General features: G+C 43.1%; 1 protein-coding gene across 3 annotated transcripts in view; it reads left to right on the plus strand.

Moving 5' to 3' along the window:
• Positions 1–17,837, plus strand: part of ITPR1 (inositol 1,4,5-trisphosphate receptor type 1) — a 321,687-nt gene that overhangs the window by 170,750 nt on the left and 133,100 nt on the right. For all 3 annotated transcript variants that reach the window (XM_029244000.1, XM_029243998.1, XM_029243999.1), the window contains 8 exons: positions 134–304; positions 814–879; positions 1,824–1,961; positions 5,378–5,503; positions 7,657–7,857; positions 9,486–9,737; positions 12,535–12,660; positions 14,652–14,780. In XM_029244000.1, coding sequence (XP_029099833.1) covers positions 134–304; positions 814–879; positions 1,824–1,961; positions 5,378–5,503; positions 7,657–7,857; positions 9,486–9,737; positions 12,535–12,660; positions 14,652–14,780 — 1,209 coding nt within the window. The remainder of the gene's footprint in view (positions 1–133; positions 305–813; positions 880–1,823; positions 1,962–5,377; positions 5,504–7,656; positions 7,858–9,485; positions 9,738–12,534; positions 12,661–14,651; positions 14,781–17,837) is intronic.

The raw sequence follows: 17,837 nt of genomic DNA on the forward strand, positions 1-17,837 counted from the left end.
GTGTGTGTGTGTGTGTGTGTGTGTGTGTGTGTGTGTGTGTGTGTGTGTGTGTGTGTGTGTGTGTGTGTGTGTGTGTTGTTGGCATTGTGTCTGAGAGTCTGTTGTGAGTCACTAATGAATTGCATTCGTTCAGGTTCAACTGCTTGTTACCAGCCAAGATGTCGACAACTACAAACAGATCAAACAAGACTTGGACCAACTGCGATCCATCGTGGAGAAGTCAGAGCTTTGGGTGTACAAAGGGCAGGGCCCCGACGAGGCCATGGATGGTGCATCTGGTGAAAACGAACATAAGAAAACAGAGGTGGGTGACACACAAGTTACGCTGCAGGAGGAGATGGATGGGGTCCTCAGAACAAGTACACGTCCTCCTCTGGTTTTAGATAAAAATGCAGATTATAGGATGGGCTTGACTCTCAAGAGGTCTGCTTGTTAACAGGGTGACAGCCATTCTTCCAGGAAGTGAGCTACAAATACAAGTTCAGCGTCATCTCTCGTGCCACCGTGGCCCATGTAGAACAGACTTTGAGTGAACTAGCTCCAGGTGTCCCTTACAGGCGCATTTGGGAAAGAACCTGTTCTCCAGCCATGCCTGGACCATCATCCTCTCCCCCATCAGTGCAATAATGTGCATCCTCTCCCATCAGAGGGGAGCTGAGTTGTGAGCAAGTGAATGACAGGCACAAACCCAGCATGACAGCTGGAAAACGCTGCAAAACCCCTGTTCTTTCCTAAATTGTGATGCTAATGCTAACAAACAGACAGGAACCTAAGAGTTGTACAAACTGCACTCATGTTCATCTTGGTTCCTAGGAGGGGAATAACAAGTCCCAGAAGCATGAGAGCACCAGTAGCTACAACTACAGGGTGGTCAAAGAGGTAAGTGCCCCATCTTGAGCTTTTCCCTTCATGGAAAGTGTAACAGGGAGAAAGTAAACCTCTGAGGTGAAGTGCATGGGTTTTAGTGTCAGGTCTTGGTTCAGATCCAGCTCTGCCACTTATTATTTGTGTGTCTTCAGTCTCCTCACCTTGTATAGGTGCCTCCAGCACCTATACTTCTGAAGGTTTACAGTTGAAGGAAGAGTTAAGTGGTGAAATTGTCAAGGACTTACCTCAGTGGCTGGCACGTAGTACCCACCAATGAGAACCATGTCTCTTTAGGAATCTTTGCACAGCCTAGTTCAAAGTTGGGAGGTTGGCGCTTGGTGTTTTTTACCCTAGAGCAAATTCTTCCCAAGTCCTTGGCAATGATTCTGAGTCATCATTTTAGGAGATCTGAAACCATCCCACTTGCTGATGGAGCCGTAATCCATTGGTTATTCTGGAAGACTTGTTCTTAGCCGTATGTGGATTTGGTTTAATACAATCAATAGGGATACTACAAGTTAGAGGAGTTTCCCTCGTTTTATGTTCTTAGTATACTGTGATCCTTTTGCCTTCCTGTCCACACCACCCCCTGCAATCTTTTTTCCAACTACACTTCCTAGTTTTCTGAGATTGATTTCTTTTTTCTTAAAAAATTTTTTTTCCAACTTTGAGGTATAGTTGACAAAATTATAATATACTTGACAAAGTGATGATTTGGTATACATATGCACTGTGAAAAGATTACCCCAGTCAAGTTAATTAAACATCCATCACTCACATAGTTAGGTTTTTGGGGGGAGCCAGTGGGGGGAGGTAAGAACGCTTAAGATCTACTCCCTTAGCAAATTCCAAGTATACAGTGAGGTATCATGAACTGTAGTCAGTAGGCTGTAGGTTAGCTCCTCGGAACTGAGATGGGGGTCAGAGGAGAAACTTTGATTCTTTCTTTGTACCAGATTTTGATTCGACTCAGCAAACTCTGTGTCCAAGAGGGCGCCTCTGTGAGGAAGAGCCGGAAGCAGCAGCAACGCCTGCTCCGGAACATGGGTGCCCACGCCGTGGTGCTGGAGCTGCTGCAGATCCCCTACGAGAAGGTGGGCGTCCACATCCACGGCTGCCGCTCCATGGGGGGCGGGTTCCTGGGTTTCCCCAAACCCTTCGCACTTGGGAGCGGTCGGTGAAGAAATGAAGCTGATGTGACGATTATCACTATAAAGCCGTCTTCGGTAATTTATATGAAACAAACAGAGCATCCTAAAAAGGAAGCAAAACCACCCATAACCTCCCTCCACTTGGAAGATTCTATAAAGAAGGAGCAGTCTGTGTATTCTCTCCTTACTCCCGTACCATGCTGGATGGGGGCAGCTTGGTCTGAACACAAAGGTCTGATGACAGAGCTGTCTGTGCACATGGGCTTGTGCTGTACAGTTTCGTCTGCAGTGTTACTCAGGCATGTAAGCGCTACAAGTTACTAAATGCATGTGGGGACGTGGGACTCGCCCACTCAAGGTCCTCACTCATATGCTGGCAGCTGGTTGAGCTGGATCTATCAGATACTGCTTGGCTCTAAGTCTTCTGGTCTGTTGCTAGCCGTTACCCTGCGTCTTCCATTTTTCATGTTAGCGTTTGGCATTACTAGTGATGGGATTGAGGGAAGGAGGATAACATTTGCATCCGTGTGGCCTGACAGGGCGCTTTCAGAAGCATTCATTCAAGGTTCTAAAACCCAGTATGGTGATCTTGGTGTTGCCACGTGATAGATGAAGAGACTGAGGCTTGGGGAAGTTAAGAGTCCAAAGGCATAGACGCCGGTCTCTTGAGTTTGCCAGTGGCTCCCAGAAACTCGCTAGTGAAGAGTCGCCTGAAGAAGGTTCACTGCCTAGTGCTTGCAGGGTGCCAGGCACTGTGCCGAGGCCTTTACGTCATTTGCTCATTTAACCCTCAGGACACCCAGATGAGATAGGTGGTACTATTAGAAGCCCCATTTTAAATGAGAAAACTGAGGCCAGAGAGGTTTAGTAACTTGCCTGGAAGGCCCAGCTGCACCTCGCAGAGTCAGCCCCGCTCACCTGTGGAGCCCGGGCCTTGGACCTCTGTGCCTTCCACCTTACCTGTACCTCACCTTTGTAGGTAACACACCTTTACCTACTGCCCTGCACTTTAGGAAGTTCCCTGCCAAGGCTTCCTCCTCAGTCATGGCACCTGTGTGAATCAGATGCGTCAGACCTTTCACCAGCCGCCAGTAAAGCACAAGTTTAATCCCTCCAGTAGGTCAGGTACTTAACTACCTTGGAGTTAATGTAGACAGGTGTGGGTGTCATCCGAATGTGGCTGACATTTGGACTAGAAAGAGCAGGTGGATTTCCCTCCCTCTGTGTAAAGAATGTGAGGAGGGAGTTTGCTGGCCTCGGCTTTGCCTCATAATAACGTTTCCCTGATGAGAGACGTTCATTTTCAGAGCAGTGTTGAATCGATCTGTAGGAACCAGTTTCGGTTGGAGTTGGTGGCTCAAAGGCAGAAGATTGTGTGTGTGTGTGCATGTAATTTGTCTGGTTTCTGGATGGGTACAGTCATCCCAGTGTGTGAGAACAGTGGAGGGGTTCCTACCAACAGCTAACCTCTTGTTATGTCTTTATGAGTTTGCTTGCTTGCCTTGTAGAAGTCTGCTTCGAAGGCCAGAAGCTTTTCAGTTAGCTTGTGCACCAGCAGATTCCTTTCTTAGCTAAAGAAGAGGAGGAATGCAGAGTGGTTCAAGGTTGCTGCGGTGTCTGTCTGTCCAAAACCCTCTTGTTTCTTAGAGCTAGAAGCTTTGCCCCTCTCTCTGTAAATGCGAGGCAAATCTAATACCCGTTCTGTTGTTCTGAGACTTGCTAACAGTGTCCTTTTAAATCTCCTGCTTTGTTCGATTGTCTCACTGACAGCTCGGATTCCTTCCGTCAGCGTTCTCGGCAGACGTCTTCTGTTTTCTCACAGGGCTGTTGTCTAGACCAGGGTGGGCAAACTGCAGACATGGATCACTTCCAGCCCACCACCTGTTTTTATACAGCATATGAGATAAGACTGGTTGCTACGTTTTTGAATAGTTAAATTTTCAGGGGTTATATAAGTTCGTGCGTAATGCCTTCCGTTTTGCTTTTTGACCCATAAAGCTTTAAAGTACGTATCTGTACCGCTAAGAAAAAAATTTGCTGACACTCATTCTAGATCAGTACCAATAGCTAACGTTTACTGAGTCCTTACTGTCTAAGCCCTTGACATGAATTTTCTCATTTAATCGTCGTAACCACAGTAGGAAGTGTGTGTGTGTTATTAGCTCCATTTTACAGATGAGGAAACTGAAAGGTTAAGTCACCTGCCCAAGGTCACACAGCTTGGAAGTTGTAGACCTGGCATAAGGGCCAGGCAGCCTGGTTTCAGGGCCTGCGTTCCCAACTGCTACACTTTCTGGCCCTTGAAATGTGGCGAAGTATGTGCGATGACTTAGGAAGATGACACGGGCTCTCTGAATCTGAGGGATGATTTCCATTTGGGGTCTTTTTACTATTGTAAATGGTGGCTTGTTTAGAACTGGGCAGAGTGGCAAGAGGTTTTATATAATTGTCTTGTCATAGGCATCCAACTCTTTACAAATACTGAGTGTATTTTTTTTAATTGAAGCATAGTTGATTTACAATATTATATTAGTTTCGGGGGTACTGCAAAGGGATTTATTATCTTTATAGATTTTGCTCCATTAAAAGTTATTATACGATAATGGCTGTACTTCCCTGTGCTGTACAATATATCCTTGTTGCTTATCGAGTGTGTGTTTTTGATATATGAAATGAGAAAATCGTAATCAACCATGTGAAATGCCTGAGACACATATTATCCTGATTTTATAGGTAGGAAAACTAAGTCTTAGGTTAAATAATGTGCCTGAAGTGACAGGGAAAGGAGTTAAGACAGATACCTGTGCCCTAACTTAGACTCTAAAGAGATTTCCACTGTGCCATGTTAGCTACTGCCAAAAGTTAGTGTGTCCGCAGGTTAAGGCAACTTAAAAATGTGTGCCCGAGAGCTGGGGAGGTGTGGGTTTATGGCCATTGAGGAAGTCGGCTCTCATCTGCTGTCCGTCTGTATTTTCAGAAGTAGGGGGTTCAGAGATGGCAGCCGTTGCTAGACAGTGGAATTCCAGACACTTCCTCTTAGCTTTCACTCTCTATTGCCCTTTTCCCCCAATAAAATCATTTCATTTCTGCCCAAAGCTAGTGGGAGAGAATTCACTTTTCTCCATGAAGTATAAACAACTTGTTGGCTTCTTTGCAGGGTCAGCAGTGCAGTCCCCCAATGTTTTCACACAGCCCGCCCCCAGCAAACACCCCCAGAGCCCCACATTAGTCAGAGGGGATGGAGGTGTCATCGAACCTGGCCTCCTGGCCTAGAAATCAGTGCTTTCTCCTGTCGACCTTCTCTAGTCAAAGGCATAGCCCTGTTTTCACCTGTTTTTTGTCTCTCTCCCTCCACACAGGCTGAAGACACCAAGATGCAGGAGATAATGAGGCTGGCTCACGAGTTTCTGCAGAATTTCTGTGCTGGCAACCAGCAGAATCAGGCTTTGCTCCACAAACATATAAACCTGTTTCTCAACCCAGGGGTAAGACTGGAGGCCTGTCTGGAAATCTGTGTGGGGAGGCGGGTGGGGAAGCAGGAAGCGAGAAGAACACCTTGTTCTTTTGCTGCTGTGGCCGCTGGGACTTGTTATGAGGCAACATTCATTCCAACGGGGAACATTTTGATCAACACTCAGGAAGATGTAAATACTTCCCATCCTTTTGGGAGAAAAGGTAGAAGGAGGGGGGAAGAGGTGGTAGATGCAAAGGTAAGATGGATTGATATTTTTTCTTAATAACAGTCCTCATTACATCAAACTCCAGTCATAGCAAAGTGCTAATTCTCACAGTGCAGGCACAACCTCCTAAGGTCATGCGTCAGGTTTTCTGTGTTTATACAAAACATCATCTATCCATGTAAAACATAATTATGTTACATTTTAGTTAAATATGTTTTAAAAAATATATTAAATGTGTAATATGCTTTTTTTTAAAAGAAGATGGTGATACACTCCACCCATTGTTTTGCATTTTGCTTTTTTCACTTAACACATCTTGGCTGTCTTTGCAAGTGAAAAATATATAAACTTTGCTCATTCATTTTCATGGCTAAATGGCATTCTGTAGAATGGCTGTAACTTTTTTTAGACCGTTCCTGTATTAATGGACAATTAGGCAGTGTCTGATTTTGGCTTGTGAACAGTACTGCAAAGAACATCTTTGTACATGAACACACCCTCACGTACACACACAGAAACACACAGAAACACTCACTCATCCGTACTGCTGGAGCTTTCCAGGAAGAGGACTACTGCGTTGTAGGGTAATGTTCCCTCTTTGTCATGTTAAGAAAAAGAAAAGGCAAAAAATGAAAAGGTTAAAGCCCCCTGCCTCATACTAGTCATAAAACCCAATAACTCAGTAAGTCTGGGTAAAAAGTAGAAAATTAAGCTTCTAGAAGAGAACATGAAAATACCTTCATGACCTTGTGGAAAGGGAAGTTTTTTCACACAGTATGCCAAGAGCACTAGTCATTAAGGAAAATATCAATAAATTGGACTTCTTTAAAATTAAGAACTTCTGTTCATCAAATGACACCATTAAGTAAGCAAAGACAAGCCAAAGAGTGGGAGAAGACACAGCGTACGAGTCCAGCAACGAGTTCATACCCAGAATAGGTATCAAACTCAGGAGAGTCCGTAAGGAAATTCACAGCCCACTTTTTTAAATGGACAAAAAATTTAACAGTGGGACACTCCACAGTAGAGGTTATCCAGATGGCCAATAAATATGACAAAGCCCTCAACATGGTTAGTCATCAGAGAAATGTAAATCAAGCAAGATGCGTGCAACAAAATGTGACTAAAATGAAAAGACTGACATTACTAAGTGTTGACAAGGATACAGAGTAGCTGTAATGTAGAATGTAAATTGGTAACATCTTTCAAAGCTGTTTGGAAGTATCTTCCGAAGCCAAACATATTTAAACTCTGCAACCCAACTGTTCGACTCTTGGGTATAAAGCCAACAGAGACGCATACATTGTGTTTATCAGAAGACATTGAGAAGAATGTTCAGAGCGGCACTGTTCACTGTTCATTATTCATTCACTATACGAATACTGTTCATCATATTTGTCGTAAGAATTGTGTAACTACTTACTCTTAAAATTAGATACTCCCACAGATGCCCATCAACAATAGAACAGATCAATACCTTGTGGTATAGTCATGCAATGGAATGTACATAGCAGTGACAGGAACAAACTAGTAATACATGCAACAACATGGATGACAACATGCAAAAGTAACATTGAACAAAAGAAGCCAGGTAGAAGAGGATGCATGAGGTTCAAGAACAGGCAAAACAAATCTATGGTTGTGCAAGTCAAAATAGTGGTAAAACTGGGGGGTGGGCCATAAGGGCAGCCTGTTTTATTTCTTGATCTGGGTGCTGATGGTCCCTCTGGAATTCATTCAGCAAAAAACGAATGATTAGTTTAGTGCCCTATGTGTTTATTGAAAAAGTTGAGTAAAAAGGAAGACGGTACAGAAGCGAGCACGGAGAAAGATGCTTTCACGGGGTTAAATGCCCCCCTCTCTGTGTTTGTTGTGGACTCTTCTTTTTCTCACTTGGTCCTCTGCTCTGGCCTTCCTTTGACCATGTGCCTGTGCCCCCGCCCTCACTCTTGTGCCAGATCCTGGAGGCGGTCACGATGCAGCACATCTTCATGAACAATTTCCAGCTGTGTAGTGAGATCAACGAGAGAGTCGTCCAGCACTTTGTTCACTGCATTGAGACTCACGGTCGAAACGTCCAGTACATCAAGTTCTTGCAGACGATTGTCAAGGCCGAAGGGAAATTCATCAAAAAGTGCCAGGACATGGTCATGGCTGAGGTGACAACTATGGATTTCTATATATCTTCCTCTGGTGTTCTGTAGGAGCTTAAAAATTATTTAATTTTATCAGTATGAACTGGCACCCTGTCCAGGAGCCATAGGAAGGGACAGAAAGTAATTGTGTGTGTGTGTGTGTGTGTGTGTGTGTGTGTGTATATAAGTGTGTGTAATCATGTGTTTGTGAGCTTAAGCTATAGATACAGGCAAGAGTCTGATCTAGTATTTTGTAGCAATAATTCTATTTATTTTAAGGATCATTGGCTTGGATTCTTCTGAGAGGGAAAAACACCCCCAGGAATACTGAAACAAAATAGAGTGAATGGAGGTTAAATGTGGGTAGAACCTTTTGAGCCAGAGCATCCCTTCTTGTAGATTATATGACTTTTTTTAAAAAAAAATTATTCAAATTAATTAGCTGGAAAAATTGTTGCTTGATGATTCTCAAGGAGAAGCTGGTCAGTGGAATTGGGGCAAAGTCCCCCTTGGTTCTCTGTGGGACGTCTGTCTCCCATGTATGCTGTCTGGCCAGGAAGGTCCTCTGTCACTCCCGCAACTTTGGCGTCTGCATATGCTTGGTTTCATCCATCCTTCCACCTTTAAAAAAAAAAAAAAAAAAAGGAATCTCAAGTAAATCCACTTAACACTTGGGTTTATAATCTTATCTACATATATGATTTCAGTGAAAGGTGGTGTAGTGTCATTAAAAGTGTTGGCTCGACCTGGGATGTGAATGTTGGCTGTACCATGTCCCTGGCTGTGTGATTCGGGATGTGTTATTTGACTTCTCAGACACTCAGTGTGGGTTTCTGTAAATGAAGGCATGGCGGTATTCACTTGAGGCGCTGATAGGCAGGTTAAATCATATAATGATGACAATAATAGCTACCATTTATTGGAAGTCTGCTGTGCTACTCTAGTCGCTGTTGTAAGTAATCCTGGTATCTGGCACATAATCAGAGTTCATAAAGTTTAGTTATTATTAAGTAAATAATATTGACCATATTTATTTTGACTTCTGTGCCGGCCCTTTTTGGATCTTTTGTATTTCATGCAGTGGTGAAATTGATTAATTCTTAAGTAGAGTTATGAAAAGCCCCAGTCTCCGGGAGACAAGTTACGAATAGGAATGGCTTGACTCTTTGAGTGTTGAAAGGAAGGCGTATCTTAATTAGGATTGGATAATTTGTGATTGTGAAGAAATAAGGCAGCGTGTGAAAGAGTTGTAAGAAGAGTACTTATAAGGCATGAAAAGGAGATGGAAACATTTTTAAAAACAAAAATCATAGCCTAATTATTAGTTTGGAAATACAAGTGCAAGGTTGAAATCTACATTTTTACCAGATACATGAAAGCTGGTATGTAGACTTTCTCTTCCCCTGATAGTTTTTTAGGACTGTTGTGATATTTTTATATCTGTGAATGAAAATGATGATGCTGAAGATTTGTAGTTGTTTAGTAATATAAGTGAATGAAATCTAGGTGAGTTCAGTAGTACAGGTGCTACTGGTTTTGGAAGGTAAATGCTAACAGAACATCTCTTTCTTTGTGAATAGATTTGTTTGTTTAATGCTTCCCCCATCCCTGCAAACTTGTGCTATAAGCAAGTCTTGTTCTTTTGATTATAGCTGGTTAATGCAGGAGAGGATGTCCTCGTATTCTACAACGACAGAGCCTCTTTCCAGACTCTGATCCAGATGATGAGGTCGGAACGGGACCGGATGGATGAGAACAGCCCTCTCATGTACCACATCCACCTGGTCGAGCTCTTGGCCGTGTGCACAGAGGGCAAGAACGTCTACACGGAGATCAAGTGCAACTCCCTGCTCCCGCTGGATGACATTGTCCGCGTGGTGACCCACGAGGACTGCATCCCCGAGGTGAGCGACTCTATCCCCAGGATGGGTGGGCCCTGCTCATGTCTCTCCTCGTGGCGTGTGGGGCTGTGGCTGGATGGGAGTCTTCCGCTGACCTAGGTGGGACCTCACAGTTTTGACACCTGCAGCTCATTTTGTCGTGAGATTTGCATTGGCTGAAACAGCATCTTCTTGAGCATTGGTTTTGGGTGAGAGGAATGATGGGGGAGTAAATTTTTCCGTCTGTCTCCTTGAAGAAGAATGGGAAACTGCTGGAGGGCTTCAGCTCTGTGTAATGAATGATTCCACGTGTTGAGCAAAGAGCATTGACCTGAATGAACTTCTCAGAAATGAGAAGAACGGTGCATTGAGATACAGTTCATACCAATGTAAAACTTAACTCTGTTAAGTGTATTCTTTAAAACAAAAACTTGTATTGCAAAAATAATGAATGTTGACTATAAAATATTCAGGAACTACAGGTAACCAATAAGAAAATGAAAGTAATCTACCATTTCACTGCCCATAATAAATACCTCTTAGGTTCTTCAAGTAAATTCTTCCAGCTTTCTGTTTCCCTATTCATATACATTAGCTAGTAACAAAAAATGGATCATACAGTATATATTTTACCTTTGTATGTTTTGTAATATATACTCTTAGTTTATATTTTAAACTAAATATACATATATTTATATATATATAGCATATGTAGTATATATTAAATACATGCACTGTTTTTAGATTAATGTTTGGAAAAGTTAATACATTTAGAAAAATTCAAATAGCAAAGACCATAAAGGAGTAAACTATGAAAAATCTTCTTTACCTGTTCCCCACACCCCTCAGAAAATTATTTATTAGGTTCTTGTGTATCCTTCCGGACTTTTGCATAAAAACATTTATAAATATATATACTTTATTCTCCGCCCCCCCCCCTTTTAACACAAAAGGTGACATTCCAGGTACATTCTTTTTTTCATATCAGTCCGTAAAGAGATTCTACATTCCTTTTTTATAGTTGTATAAAATTTCATTGTACAGATGTACCATAATTGTCTTCCATGAATGTTGAACCAGCTTATTATATAATGTGATAATAATAAGGAAATAAAATACTACATTTTTCTCACAGTCTGGTTTATACAGTATATTATCAAATATTTGGATTCTCATATCCCTGATATATGGATGTGGTATTTCGATATAGTTGTACTTTGCATTTCTCTTATTATGCATAAGTGAGGTATAATAGCTTGTTTTTTGCCCATTTTTGTTTGAAATACAACCTAAGTACAGAAGAGTACATAAACGTGACTTGTGCAGTATAAGAATAATTACAAAGATAGCGGCTGTGTAACCACCACCCAGGTCAGGAAATGTGCCTCATTCCCCGCCTGTGTCCTTTTCCAGTCCCCAACCTCCCGCAGAGGGCTCCCTCATGGAGGCATAGTTGTGACGTGGCTCTTATGTAGTTTTCTTTGTACATCCCTAAACAGTATAATTCAGTTTTGCCCACTTTTGAACTTCCTTTATGCACTATTTTGTGCCTTTTCCTGTTCCGCCGTGTGGTGTTAGGATTCATCCATCCTGAAATAACGCACCTGTATTCATTTCCTTTGCTTTGGAGCGTTGCTCTGTGTCATTGTCCCACAATATGATTTTCTCTACGTCTGTTGATGCTCATTTGGGTTATTTTTGCTTTTTGGCTGTTAGGACCAGTGCGTGTGTCCTGGCCCACACGTGTACACATCTCTGCAGGGGGTATACTTAGAAGTGCTGGGTCATACAAGGTGCATTTCTTCCCTTTGACTTTATAACGTGAAGTGGTTTCCAGCAGTTACTTCAGTGGCCACCCCTCCCCCAGAGCTCTTGTTGCTCCCAGACCCTGCCAACCCTTGCTATTATCAGACCCTTTATTAGTATATATTTGTTTTCAATCTGGTGGGTGTATAGTGATATCTCATAGTGGTTTTAATTTCTATCCGCTTGATTCCTAAATGAGATTCAATCCCTTTCCATGTGTTGTTTTTGAGATTTGATATTCCTTTAAGTAAATAGCAGATCCGATTTTTTGCCTGTTTTTCCTTTGGCGTGGCCATCGTATGTGCACAAATCTGTAGGAATTCTCTGTGGGGATATGCATTGCAAACAGCTTCTTCCAAATCGTGTCATTTAACTCTTATAACAGTGCCATTTCATAGATATTCTTTTTTTTTTTTTTTTCTTAGTTCCTTGATGAGGGATCGAACCCATGCCCCCTGCAGTGGAAGCACAGAGTGTTAACCACTGGACCCACCATGGGTGTCCCAGAAATTCTTAATTTTAATGTAGTGAAACGTGTCCATCTTCTCTGATCAGTGTTTTTTGTTCCATTCTTTTGTTTGTTTGTTTGTTTCTCGCGGTACGTGAGCCTCTCACTGTTGTGGCCTCTCCTGTTGCGGGGCACAGCCTCCGGACGCGCAGGCTCAGCGGCCATGGCTCACGGGCCCAGCCGCTCCGCGGCATGTGGGATCTTCCCAGACCGGGGCACGAACCCGTGTCCCCTGCATCGGCAGGCGGACTCTCAACCACTGTGCCACCAGGGAAGCCCTTGTTCCATTCTTTACCTTGAGGTCATGAACATATTCTCTTCCAAAGGCTTTGTTTTTGAATTTTATAATAGTGAATTTTGAATATCAAAAAATCATAGAAGTTAAAGCGTGCAGGGGAAAATGGAATGACCATCATGGTCCATCCTTGTCACTATTAAAATGAGGGAACTAATCAATCCTGCATGTACTAAGTTGGTTTTTGAGAAAAGCCTGTTTCTCTCTTCCAGGTTAAAATTGCGTACATTAACTTCCTGAATCACTGCTATGTGGATACGGAGGTGGAAATGAAGGAGATTTATACCAGTAATCACATGTGGAAATTGTTTGAGAATTTCCTTGTGGACATCTGCAGGGTAAGTCTTTCTGGAGCTAAGGAGGCAGGGTAAGGGGGTACGTGTGGGTCTGGGTCACCCTGTGCAGACGTAAGGACACAATCACGTAATTTCACCTCGCTGATTTGTGGCACAAGGAGGCACCTGGCTCTCGTCTTCCCACACGTCTCGTTTCTCTTAACCCTTTTACTCCTAGCTGAGAATAGATTTTACTCGTCAAGCTTCAGGTAAGGTAGATTATTTCTGGTTTTCATCTCATCCTTTATGGGTTGATTTGTGAATGATAACCTGGGACATACTAAACTCAAATTTATAAACTTTTCGTTTCTTTGAGAATAAGTCTTTCCTCGAAGGACACCTTCCTGAGTGTGAGCGTTTATGATATCTCCTACAGTCTGGTGTCGAGCATCCTGCAAAGCATGTCACTTTCTGTCTATTACTTTCCTGACCCAGCCTTTGGGGTGGGCTTCAGTACTCTTGGTTTGGTTTTGCGCTGAGCTTAATATTGGTTCTAAAGCTATGGGATTGTGACCTCACAAGGCGCTTTATGGATTTCATATGAGTTTTGTGGTGGTAGGGTTCGGGGAGAGGGCGCGTGGGGGGAAGGTAATTCAGTCCTTGAGAGAATGATTGTGAGATGAATACCAATTTCAGAAACGTTGTGATGCTAAAAAGAAAAAAAAAAGGTGCATTGGAGAATGCTAGAATGTGGTATTTTCTCCTGACTGTACAATTCCCAGTGTGAGACAAGGAGCCTGAAAGAAGTTACTTTCCTTGTAATGAAGGACTATGTTTAATAATACCCTGGTGTTGGTGTCACAGATATATATATGTATATTGATGTATTATTTAAATATGTATATAGTTTTATCTCAAATTCTTCCTAGTCTTTTAATCCCGTAAATCTGGGGGTTCAGGCTTGAAATGGCAGGCCAGCTTTGCCCCTTTAAATCAGGACTCCGACAAGTTTTCTGTGAAGGTCCAGATGGTAATCATGTTTGGCTTTGTGGGCCATGCGGTCTCTGTCACAACTACAACTCTGCCCTGCTAGCATGAGAGCAGCCATAGCAGTCTGTAAACAGATGGGCATGGCTGGGTTCCAATAAAACTTTATTTATAAAAACAGCCAGCAGCACTTAACTTGGCTGACCCCTGCCTTAAATTGTTCAAAAATGCTGTAAAATCTGTTGCCACCTTCATTCTCTGGATGTGTCCACAAACTACTCATCACTGGGCTCAGAGCATGATAGCTAGTAAAATTTGATTGTTTTACCCCTTACTTCATAACTTTTTATTATATACAATTTTATATCTCAAATTAGAGGGCTAATGAATTTGGTAATAAAACTTGATTCAATAAAATGAATTTTTTAAACCTGTTCTTCTGTTGATAAATCTCTAATCTTATTCTACACAGCGAAATTATGTAGAGTCCAGGTGAAATCTGAAGTCTCTCTTCACCCGAAAACTTATACAATTATCCTGAGTCACAGCCCACTATTTTCAACAGTACTGCATATCAGCAGAATTTTGATTGAATGGAAGAGTGTTGTAGGTTTGGAGAATATCATGCACAGTGGACCTCAGTGGTAATATTTGATTCAGGATCTTAATTACATGCTTTAGGAAACTACGGCCTAGAGAGGATGAATGGCTTAAACAGTTTACTTTTAGGGACAATGTAGACAATTGTAGTTATGATGCCTCTTACCACCTTTTGGGTTTTAGATTTGCCGCAAGTTGGTAGGAATTGGGAAGCGATGGCCTTGTAGGTCCCACACCAATTTTCATCTTCTGTGATTCCACACCATGATATCCAAGTTGATCTGTTTCTCTTCTTCCATGATTTATTTATTTTTTTATTGCTGTCTCTTAAGGGGAGAAGTACTGACTTGCAGGCTTTTCCTTTTCCTTTGTTAAGGGTAATTAGCAGGAATAGTCACAGATTTCTTAATTTTACAACTGGTGTGCAGGTTTTGGTATAATGTCTAAAGTGTCCATTTGTCCTCCAGGCCTGTAACAACACAAGTGACAGGAAACACGCAGACTCAGTTTTGGAGAGGTACGTCACCGAGATTGTCATGAGCATCGTTACCACGTTCTTCAGCTCTCCCTTCTCAGACCAGAGTACGACTTTGCAGGTAGGAAATACAAATGTATTGATAGATGCAGGCTATTCACAGTAGATATTTGGCAGCTGGAGTTGGTGCGGACTCGGGACTGAGCGGCTATAGATGAGCCGCTCTGCAAAGCATTGCTACAGATGCTTTTCTCTTTGTGAAGAGTGGTTTTTACAGGATCCCTTGGATAATCAAGTACCTGAGAATGATTTTCTGTACCAGATGGTTCTGTTGGTTGTTAATTTTCTCCTTAAAATGCCTTCTTCCTTCCCTCCCCCCTTTAATCTTGTTGATTCCTTACCTCCAATCTTAGAAAGAGAAGTAGCTTTCAAATAAATGCTAGCATGTTATTAACACTATTTAAAAATATGTCTGGAAATCTCCATTTTAACTTGAAGTGTGTGCCTAGAGTTCACCAGAAGGGGTCCGTGGCAGGTGGGAGTGAGAAGTCCTTTAGCCTTGACAGCAGGGCTGCCACGTTCCACCAGCCCCAGCACGTGCTGCTCACATGGAGCCCCCTGGAGTCGTGCGGTGCAGCAGCCCTGCGTGCTGATTGTCAGTGTAGTTAGAGTTCCAAAGATTTGAATCCCTGGATCTGGGAGATGTTTTTATTATTCTTTTACTAGGAAACATCGCTCTTCTTTTTAGAACTGATGTCTGGGTCCGTGGCAGTGGGAGTCTTGCTGCAGGTCTGTGTGTACAGCCTGCAGAATGAAAGCAGGACTTGGTCTCAGGTGGTCAGAAGAGCAGTAGTAACCATCCTTGTCACGCAGATAGATGGAGGCTGTCCTGGGGTTGATGGGTGGCCCAGGGTGGTTGGAGTGTAGACAAATAATCTTAAGGTAAATTCTCCAAGAGAAGAGTGATTCATGGTCAGTATAATATCACTGGTACGTTTATTAGATATTGCTATATTCCATTACCTATGTAAAGGAGTTCATATTAGCTTAGTACAGATGGTATTATCCCCATTTTGCAGCTGAGCAAAATGAGGCTCAGAGGATTTAATTACCATGCTCAGCCATGGTCACAACTACTAACTGGCAAAACCATGATTTCATCCCAGGCCTGTCTGACTCTGAAACTTGAATTATGGAATTTTTAGTAAGATATGTTTTCTTAGGGACTGTTGGTAACCTTCTATTTAATTGAACTTCACTGCTAGCTTTTAGTTTTCTCTAAAGCGGCGCTCCCCAACCTTTTTGGCACCAGGGACTGGTTTCGTGGAAGACAGTTTTTCCATGGGGTGGGGGGTTGGGATGGTTCAGGTGGTAATGGGAGCGACGGGGAGCCACAGATGAAGCTTCGCTGGCTTGCCGCCGCTCACCTCCTGCCGTGCGGCCCTGTGCCTGACAGGCCGTGGACAGGTACCGGTCCGTGGCTCGGGGGTTGGGGACCCCTGCTCTAAAGGATCATAAATTTAGAATGCGACTTTTAGAATATCTGTACATAGTTTTTGTGTAATTGGGCAACAGGAACTTGTTAGATCCCAAGCACATGAGTTGCTGGAGGCCAGAACGTGCTCCTTACCAAGTGCTGTTCTACAGAGCCAACTGCTTTGGTTAGTCAGGTTGGACTTGCATAGTGGCAATTGCTATGGCAATACCCATTCTCCTAGAGATTGTGAAACAGTATTGCAAAACCAAATGTCAAATGGAAACCATTAAACAGGAATTTGTGTTTTTGGTTTTTCATCTTGGTCCCCCTGCTGTCTCCTTCCACTGCCTTGCTCTGAAACCAGTTTTAAGCCAATTAACAGGCAGGAGTGGTCAGAGAAATAAATCTTCAACATAAATGTTATGTAAGTCCCTAGCAAGGCCCAGGTTGTCTAAGCATATTTTTTGTTTGTTTGTTTGTTTTTGTTTTGTTTTGTTTTTTTGCGGTACGCGGGCCTCTCACTGCCGTGGCCTCTCCCGTTGCGGAGCAGTCTCCGGACGTGCAGACTCAGCGGCCATGGCTCACGGGCCCAGCCGCTCCGCGGCACGTGGGATCTTCCCGGACCGGGGCACGAACCCGTGTCCCCTGCATCGGCAGGCGGACTCTCGACCACTGCGCCACCAGGGAAGCGCTTGTCTAAGCATATTTAAAATACAAAGTCCAAGCTGGATTTCTAGAATATTTATTTTCAAGGAATACTATTTTTGAAGCTGTCCTAACATGTCTTACTTTATCTGTTGAAAAGCCTATGTCTTGCTCCCCAGGTAGATTTGTACCTTCGTCCTTCCTTCCTTCCTGGTTTTGTTTCCTTCCTTCCCTTCTTTTAACCCACATTTGTGAGGGAGGAAAACGGTGGCCTGGGATTGGGCTGTGCTGCATTTAAGGTGCCAGTGGAATGTCCGTGAGGCAGCTGGAAATGTGGGATCCGGGAGCAGCAACAGAACTTTGGAGGCTTTTATAGCAGGTCAGAGCTGGGTTCCAATCCTCACTCCACCCCTTCCCAGCTCTGTGAACTTGGGTAGATGTTGAAACTTCAGAACCCCATTTCTTACTATAACAGGGTTATAGTATCAACCCTGCAGATTATTGTAAGAATTAGAGTTAGTGTTTATGAAAATATAGCATAGTGCCTGGTACACAGTAGGTGCTTAATAATTGGCAGTTTGCACTGTGTCCTGCTAGACGGCAAGCTGCAGTGGGGAGGGCAGAGAGGTGTCTCAGATACTGTTCTATCTCGAGCGCTGTGCCTGGCCCCTGGTACATGTTCATTTGTTGAGTGAGTTAAATGAATCAGGGAGACTCAGGAGAGGGAAGTGGTAAAGTCCAAATATAGACATTGGCTAGTTCAAGTCTCAGCTGGGAAAATGAAGGGGTTGACTAGAAGGGACCTGGGCAGAGCACAGATAATTAAGGACAGTTTGTTAAAGAGACCAGAGGAAGATCAAGGGGTTATCTTACAGTCAGAATGGGATTCACGAGCAACGCAGAGCCTTAAGAACTAAGCAGGGAAGAATCTCAGGAAGAAGGTGATGGGCAGCCATGTTCATTAGCCCAAGAGGTCGCGTGAGCTGATGCCCCCAGCTTGTCCATTAAAATGGATAATTAAGAAGCAGCTCCTCTGGCCGATTTATTCGTCTTTTG

The sequence above is a fragment of the Monodon monoceros genome, unplaced genomic scaffold, assembly GCF_005190385.1.
Source record: "Monodon monoceros isolate NGI ecotype Baffin Bay Population unplaced genomic scaffold, NGI_Narwhal_1 Super_Scaffold_3, whole genome shotgun sequence".
In the NCBI taxonomy this organism is placed as follows: domain Eukaryota; kingdom Metazoa; phylum Chordata; class Mammalia; order Artiodactyla; family Monodontidae; genus Monodon; species Monodon monoceros.